Genomic DNA, 8,671 nt, shown 5'->3' on the forward strand with positions numbered 1-8,671 from the left:
GCACACAGAGCCCTGACAGTTGTTCCTGCAACCTGACAAGCAGGCACAAGCCACGCTAAGACCAAGAAAACAGAGATGGTAGTTTTTTTCATGATTACGGAATATTGCAAAGGTTTGCATATAGACACATATCTGTCATAGGCCATGGCTGCCAACACTAAAAATTCTGAAGCTCCTGAAGTGTAAAGTACAAAATACTGAAAGTGACACATTGTGTGTGATATAATCTGTTTTTCAGATAAAACATCAAGCAAAAACTTTGGGTAGATGGTTGTGCAAAAAAAAGTAGAGTTAATCAGCAAAACTGCAATAAAAATATACATGGGCTCATGAAGGCTTTGATGAAACACAATAAGACGAATAATGGTGGAATTAGAGAAAATTACTGCAGCATATATTGTAAAAATCAGAAAATAGACATATCTGTACTTTTCCACCTCTACATACCCATTAAGTGTTATGCAAGTTAAATTTAGTTTATTGTCCATTGAGTTACCTGGCTGGGAATTGTATTTACAAGATCCTATCCACAGTTCTAATGCGTCCTGCTCTGACCATGCAGTATGTTTTTAATCACTCTACTTCACCCTCCACGGATTTCAGCAAACCCTCCACCACAACATGCATTCATGTGACCTTTTTTAAACTGTGAAGAGTTGTTTTGACTTTAAGGCAGCTTTGCAGTCCAGAAGTTCAGTGTCTAATAAACAGTGGCAAAGATACCCCAAGTCAGCATGCAAGTAGTGTGGCTAAATTGTAATTCTGTTTCTGCACATTAAGTAATAGAATCAAAATTTACTTCAAAGCTCGAAATTATTATACCATCTACTTAAGGTGCTTTGACAATTGATCTCTTAGGGTAGTAATCAGAATCAGAAGATTTTATTCATCACCAAGGGGCAATTAACAGACAACCGAGCAGCATAACGTTGACGATAAGGACAGTAAGAACAGGGTATAACAGTGAGATAATAAATGCACAGAATATACAGTATATACAGTTTTAAAATTAAAGTGAGTGAAAAAACTTTTCAGCTGACTGGCCGGTGGACCGCACGAGTAGCGACCCGGAACCAGTATCCAGAAAAAGAAAAGAAAGTAAAGAAAAAAGAACAACCAAAACTTGATTAACCTATTCAGTCTTTCATGAGAAAAAACTAGGAGGCTTAGGTCCACTAAAGTGAAACTCAGTCTACTCAGATAAAAGTTCTGTAGTATCACATCAACGTTCAGTGAGAGACTGAAATTACCAAAAACCACTGAACGACACAGGAAATCATTCCTGCCTGTGGCCATCTCCCTGTAGAACTCCTCCGTCTAATACACTGTAAACACTGCAAAAGTTACATCCTTTTGCACACACTCTTTTCTTACTCTGTAATGTTGCCGTCTATTTTCTTGATATTTATTTGCAATCACATCTGGATATTTATTATTTGGTGATTTGTATATATTGTGCTATTCCTTAGATCTTAAGATATTCTATTGTTAATAGTCTAGTCTGTTTTTGTTTTTGTTATTGTTTTTTCTAATGTCACTGTACTGGAGCAACCCGTAACCCACATAATTTCACAAGGGATTAATAAAGTATGCTGATTCTGATACTGATTTAAAGGGAGCGTCTTTGTTAAAGTCTTCTCATGGATTTTCCAACACAGAGCTCCTGGGTGGTAATACTCTATCAGTCCCAGAACTGGATTCAGTTGGGCAGCGTGGGGTGAGAACTGAATAACTGAAGAATGCAATGGTTTTTAGATTTCATTGGACTGTCTTGAACAAAGTGGATGATAACAAAGAGAGGGAAGGTAGTCAGAACTGAGGGGATGGAACTACCAGAAGGCAACATTGCAAACATTGAAGACAGCTACAAGTACCTGGGGATCTCACAGGCAAATGGGAACCATGAAGAGGCTGCTAGGAGAGCTGCAATCACCAAGTACCTGCAGAGGGTCAGGCAAGTCCTGAGGAGTCAGCTGAATGGTAAGAACAAGATCTGGGCTATCAACACCTACGCCCTGCCCTTGATCAGGTACCCTGCTGGCATAATAAGTTGGCCAAAGGTGGAGATAGAAGCCAGTGACATCATGATCAGGAGACTCTGACCATGCATGGAGGGTTTCACCCCAAATCCAGCACCCTGAGGCTGTATGCTAAGCAAAAGCAAGGACTGGTGTGTCAGCACCACAGTCCAGGATGAGGCAGCAAACATTGAAGAATACATCAGGAAGATGGCCCTAACCAACCACATGCTCAGGGAATACCTCAGGCAGCAGAAACCCGAGAAAGAGGAGGCACCATCATAGAGGGACAATAGGATAGAGGAAGTGGCTGACATCCAGAAATCCTACCAGTTGCTGGACAAAGCTGGACTAAAAGACAGCACAGAGGCACTAATCATGGCAGCACAGGAACAAGCTCTGAGCACAAGACTGATAGAGGCTGGGGTCTATCACACCAGGCAAGACACCATGTGCAGGCTGTGTAAAGATGCTCCAGAGACAATCCATCACATAACAGCAGGATGCAAGATGCCTACACGCAGGGTATACATGGAACACCATAACCAAGTGGTTGGCATGGTATACACAAACATCTGTGCCAAATATGGCATTAAAGTCCTGAGGTCAAAATGGGAGATGCCCCCTGGGGTGGTGGAGAATGACCGAGCTAAGTTCCTGTGGGACTTAGATGCAGATGCAGATGGACAAAATGGTGGTGGCTAACCAACCGGACATAGTGGTGGTAGACAAACAGAAGGAGACGGCCATAGTGATAATTCCTAATTTCCTTCGGGATTAATAAAGTATTCTGATTCTGATTCTGATAGAGGTAGCGGTTCCCAATGACAGCAACATCAGAAAGAAGGAACACGAGAAGCTCGAGAAATACCAAGGGCTCAGAGAAGAGCTTGAGAAAATGTGAAGGGTGAAGGTAACAGTGGTCCCAGTGGTAATCGGAGCACTAGGTGCGGTGACTCCCAAACTAGGCGAGTGGGTCCACCAGATCCCAGGAACAACATTGGAGATCTCTGTCCAGAAGAGCGCAGTCCTAGGAACAGCTAAGATACTGTGCACGACCCTCAAACTCCAAAGCCTCTGGTAGAGGACCGGAGCTTGAAGGATAGACCGCCCGCAGGGGTCAGCGGGGGAATTTTTTCCATGTATGCTATATATAGGCTTTATTTATAGGCTATAAATAAAATAATGTATGAAAAGACATTCGTAATGCACAAGCTTGATGTCCTTGTTTTTGTTAAAGTTTTTTTTAATTATTATTTTTATTATTATTATTATTTAGTATGGTAGTTATCCAAGTTTTTTTTTCACTGAAAATGTACACAAGGCATAAAACCACACCACCTAACTGGAAACCAAATAAAAACTCCTTATGAAATAAGATATGGACCCGAGTGCAAAAAAGCCAGGATACACTCAACAATAAAATCTTGCTACATTATTAAAATTCTATACTAGATTAATAGAAGTTGGCTGATCATTGTCATTGTTAGCTGCAACTTATGATCCATTAGCTCTAACTACTAAAGCCTCAAGTAAAAGAGGCTGAACAATGATGTAACTGACTTTCACAGTTCAGCTCCCTCAAGGTTGAAGCAAACCAATAAAACTCTTCTTCAGTCCACATACATATGATTCACTATAAGCATTTGATTGATGAGTGTACTTGTATTTGAAGTTCTGATATCTTTATGCTGCTATATATTTATTTTGTAGCATTTTTTTTAATTCATGGATGAGGAGTTAAATACCACATATGTAACTCTAGATGGATACATTGAGGTTAACAAGTACAGATATGTTTATTTTTGTATTATCTTTACATTATACATTATAATAATATGCAGTAATTCTACCATCGTGTATGTGATCTGGATTCATAAAAACCTTCATGAGCCTATGTACATTTTCATTGCAGCTTTGCTGCTGAACTGTCTCCTTTACAGCACAACTATTTACCCAAAACTTCTGATTGACTTTTTATCTGAAAAACAAGTCATAACATATTCAGCCTGTCTCTTTCAGTTTTTTATATTTTACACTTTAGGCAGTTCAGAGTTCTTTCTCTTGGCAGCCATGGCTTATGACAGATATGTGGCTATTTGTAAACCTCTTGAATATCCAACTATCATGAACAAAACCACTGTGATCATTTTCCTGGTCGTATCTTGGCTTATACCTGCTGTTCATATTGCAATCCAAGCAATAGGGAGTGCTGAAGCAACATTGTGTAACTTTAATTTAAAGGGAATATTTTGTAATAATGCAGTTTACACTCTTCTGTGTGTAAAGTCAAGATTAATTATTGTATTTGGAGTGGTTGCTTTAATAGATCTTATAATACTTCCTGTGCTCTTCATAGTTTTCACTTATACGAACATTTTTATCATCTCATATCAAAGTTGCAAAGAAATTAGGAAGAAAGCTGCAGAGACCTGTTTACCCCATCTGTTAGTTTTAATCAGTATTTCCTGTTTAAGTATCTATGATGTAAGCATAGCTCGAGTGGAATCAGATTTTCCAAAAGCTGCACGATTACTAATGACATTACAAATAGTGCTCTATCATCCATTGTTTAATCCATTCATTTATGGGCTCAAAATGAAGGAAATTTCTAAACAGCTAAAAAGATTCTTTTGTCATGCCAGAATCATCGTGTATTAACTATCAATGCTAATGTGCCTTAATTGTTATGTAATCAGTTTGCTGAAATTACTGAAAACACTTTTTAACATAATCAAAAAGTAAAACATAAAAATGTCATTTTTACTTATTTAATTATTCATAAATTATTGCTATGATTTACTGTTGGTGTATTAAGTCCATACTGATAATAGGACAAACATGTTCTAAGTTTATTTTGTAAATATACTATTCCTCAACAAGTTTTTCTTTAGTTTCTCATAATTACAAGTCTAACAGAGTAATCAATCTTTTTAACGAAAACGTATATGAGCAAAATAAATGACATTAGTTTTAATTCATTTCACACAATTCTTTTTTAGTTTTTTCAAGTTGTATGTTGCTGTACTCAGTACATTGCTCATCTTAACGGGATGTAATACCTACAGTTTCAGAGCTGCAGAGTTTTGGTAAGTTACAACCTAGGAGCTTTTGGGAAGCAATTAATGAAAAATGTATGCAGTTGTCTTAACATAAACATATCCATTCTGCCATAGGTAAAATGATAGGTAATTAAGTCTATTTTCAGATTAATGTTTTTAAACTTTTGTATTTCTTCATTTTTACATTATTTCTTATTTAGGATATGCTAGTGGAACATAGTGAAACATAGATTCTCCACTAAAGGAATAAGTGGTAACACTTTGTAACTGTTGCCCAAGGACCTGCATCTTCACCACTTGTCACATTTTATTGGTCAGTGTGAGTTATTAACCAAACAGATGTATGTAAATTAAAAAAAAAGAAATGTAAAAATGTACCAATCTCATAAACCCACAATATTATTAACAATAGCACATCAACAACATATCAAATGTTTTGAAATGAATTTTCAATATTTTACCATTTCATGAAAAATATTAACACCCTTACAACAGATAGGTTCTAAAATCTACCTTCACATTCTGCAATTAAATTATATAAATAATTTGTAAAACAAATGAAACTTCTAAACTCAATCTTAAGTTCTTCTTTTGTCAGATCTAACTAAATATATAATTGGGAAAAGTAGATGAAAATTAAAACTTTTTTTTTTTTTTTAGTGATATGACATCTTTGCCATTACTTTTGTCATTGCAGGGTGGGTTCAGAATCTTCCCCATAATATCAAATATGGTATCAAGTATTTTCCTGGTTAATATATATCGAGTTCGAAATTCTAGTATCATAACAACCCAATTAGTCATCATAGCTGTTGATATTTTAATGTGTAGAGATTGTAATGGAAATGTATTTTTCCTTAGTGTTTCCTCACCTTTTCTGACAATAACATATATATAACATGTTTATTTGAAGCATAGTGGGACAGACACTCAGACTGGACTCTCTCTCTTGCTGCAACGTGAATAAAACTCACTTCAAAGACACTCATCAAGTGTTTGCATTTTATTTTAAAAAGTTCCACGACAAGATATAGGTGAATATTCATATCTGTGCATTCTCAGGTGCTGCCAGCTAAATCTAAGTTTTATCACTCCCACTTTTCCATTCAAGCTATCTCCACCACCAGCATCTTGGCTCCGGGGGGTCCTGCTGTAATCCCTCTCATAGCTTTGGTTCCGTTCCACCAAGATGGGCCATTGAATTGTACTCAGGCAATCTATTCCGTCATTCCCATGTTTACTCCATTTTGAATTATGAAAAATATCTGAATATAATAACCTTTTTGTGTTGACTGTCAAGTTTACTTTATTTATATAGCACAATAATCAACAGAAGTTGACCAAAAGAAGAAAAATTTTAAAAATGGTAAATGGCCTGTATTTGTATAGCGCTTTACTAGTCCCCCCCAGGGACCCCAAAGCGCTTTACACACCCAGTCATCCACCCATTTACACACACATTCACACACTGGTGGAGGCAGCTACAGTTGTAGCCACAGCTGCCCTGGGCACCTGGACACTTACATTTACATTCCAAGTCTTAAAGACACCCAGTTCCTAAATATATGGCAAGCTGACTTGTCTGTTTTATGTCTGTTTTATTGTGTTAACTATTTCTTGTGGAAGGTGATTTAGTTGTCATTAAAATGTGCTCAGAATTTTCAAATTGATGATGATTTATTTGATAAATCAAGACACACGGCTCTCTGCCATATAAGCTGCCTTTATAAGTTAAAAGTATCAAAATCTGTACTCAGCAACAGTAATGCTGAACCTGTGTTTACTTTGCAGTGTTGCAGACCACTAGGAGCCAAGCTTCTCATTTGACTGTCATGAAACGTCTGTGTGCTGGCAGGAGAGGACCCAAACACAAACTCATGGAAAACGGGACTTAACTCAAAATACAGCTTTATTACTGAACGGGGAAAAAAGATACAAGACAATGCTAAACTAAACTGGGAAATTCTAATGCTAATCTAATCTAATTACTTAGGGAAACACGGGGAGAGACACGGAGCCATGAGGGAGGACCGAACTGAGAGAGACGCTGACCTAAATACACAGAGGGATGACAGGGACGTGAGGACACACACAACTGATAGGAATAACCATAACGAGACAGGGGAAGCTAGACTAAACGGAATGAACATGAAAACATGCGCTAAACAACAGCAGCACGTTTAAGCTTGATCAGCTGTTGTTAGAATTCATTTAATATTACTTTCTAGTATCAGCTGATGTTTACTGGAGCCACAGCCGTAAAAGCTGCTTGTCATGATGTCGGTTTGGATATCTGGTGAGAGGGAAACACGAAGGTGAAATCAAGAGATGTCCTTCAGTGGTCATCTGATGTAAACTGTTTAGAACTCATACATATATACCAACAAGACAGTGTACATCACTGTCACAAAAGCGTTTGTTTTCATCCAAAGGCTTTATGGTTTTTCCTATAAAACCTGGTGGGCCTGTCTCTAGTCAAAATGCCCAGACTGACTTTTTGTCCCACTCCAGCTGACCAGGTGGTCAAGGCGCAGACTCAAGGCACATCATTTTCAACCCCCCAACCCCCCTACCCCCCCAACCCCCCTATGGTCTTTCGCTTCTCGGGTTAAACATGATATATAAGTCACTCTGATAACTTCCAAATGTCAATGTTTGGTTTATTTCAGTGTTTGATTTGTTCCTGAGTAAATCGGTTTTGGCTCAGATTAAAGTTCAACTTCATAACTAGACCATTTTATTTAATACTGAAGTCTTGCTTGGAGAGCTGTCAGTATATTTTGAATTTCACCTGTTATATTATGAAAATGTTTCCTACTGTATTTAACTATATTTTAATGTTAGATTTAATTCAAGGTCAACTGTTTAAATAAGAACTGTGAAATTCAAAAAAAGAATTGTCCGATTTCCTCCATAAGAGAGTAGAACCGCTGCAGTGCAGACCTCCTACTGAGCCATCTTACGTCATTATAATACACAACATCTCCGTATTCTGGATGTTGAGTAGAAGCTGTTGAAACTGGCGGTTGTACAGGGCTTTGGAGGTCATATTTTAAATGTTTAGCACAGAGTACTTGTTGGTGAATAATACAGTGGAGTTTTATAGCTTTACATCCTTCTTTGCTGACTTTGTTACAGACTAGGGTTGTTAATTCCTTAGTGAGTACTTCAGGCAGCAGAAACCCAAGAAAGAAGAGGAGCAAGAAGAACCATCATGGAAGGATAGGCCCCTGCATGGGCTGGAGATAGAGGAAGTGGCTAACATTCACCACTTTTGCTGTCTCTCAGCATGAAATGTTGCAGTAGTATTTGTAGTGGATCGATAACACACACTCACATTGTGGCTTGTTTATCAGAATCAGAATACTTTATTAATCCCGAAGGAAATTAGGGTTACAGCAAGCAGCACACTAATGGCGCAAGCACAAGCATCGAAGGCGTTTGGACAGGGAGGGGGGATCAATGTGTGCATATCAGTGTATGTGTGTGTGTGTGTGTGTGTCCAGAGTTCAGCTGAAACAGTGTCCTTCGCCCCGCCAGGATAAGTAAACAGTCTTCCAGCCAACCCAGGTGGCCTTGCATGGAATGGGA

At 38.0% G+C, this 8,671-nt stretch overlaps 2 protein-coding genes across 2 annotated transcripts in view; one reads left to right on the plus strand and one right to left on the minus strand.

Moving 5' to 3' along the window:
• The window catches only part of LOC102310031 (olfactory receptor 4C11-like), a 22,242-nt gene extending 21,754 nt beyond the window's left edge, over positions 1-488 (minus strand). The window contains exon 1 of the mRNA XM_042215828.1: positions 18-488. Within this exon, the coding sequence (XP_042071762.1) occupies positions 18-488 (471 nt within the window). The remainder of the gene's footprint in view (positions 1-17) is intronic.
• A 3,258-nt stretch (positions 489-3,746) lies between these two features.
• Positions 3,747-4,679, plus strand: LOC102309732 (olfactory receptor 13C2-like). The gene has a single exon (XM_005950846.1). It carries the CDS (start codon positions 3,747-3,749, stop codon positions 4,677-4,679), a length of 933 nt encoding a protein of 310 aa, XP_005950908.1.
• Positions 4,680-8,671: the final 3,992 nt, after the last annotated feature.

This window comes from Haplochromis burtoni, unplaced genomic scaffold, assembly GCF_018398535.1.
Source record: "Haplochromis burtoni strain Fernald_Lab_line unplaced genomic scaffold, NCSU_Asbu1 Contig_835, whole genome shotgun sequence".
Taxonomy (NCBI): Eukaryota; Metazoa; Chordata; class Actinopteri; order Cichliformes; family Cichlidae; genus Haplochromis; species Haplochromis burtoni.

Bases quoted from the DNA above. Each gene is read 5' to 3' on its own strand.
- LOC102309732 (XM_005950846.1), top strand. From the start codon at position 3,747: ATGGATGAGGAGTTAAATACCACATATGTAACTCTAGATGGATACATT.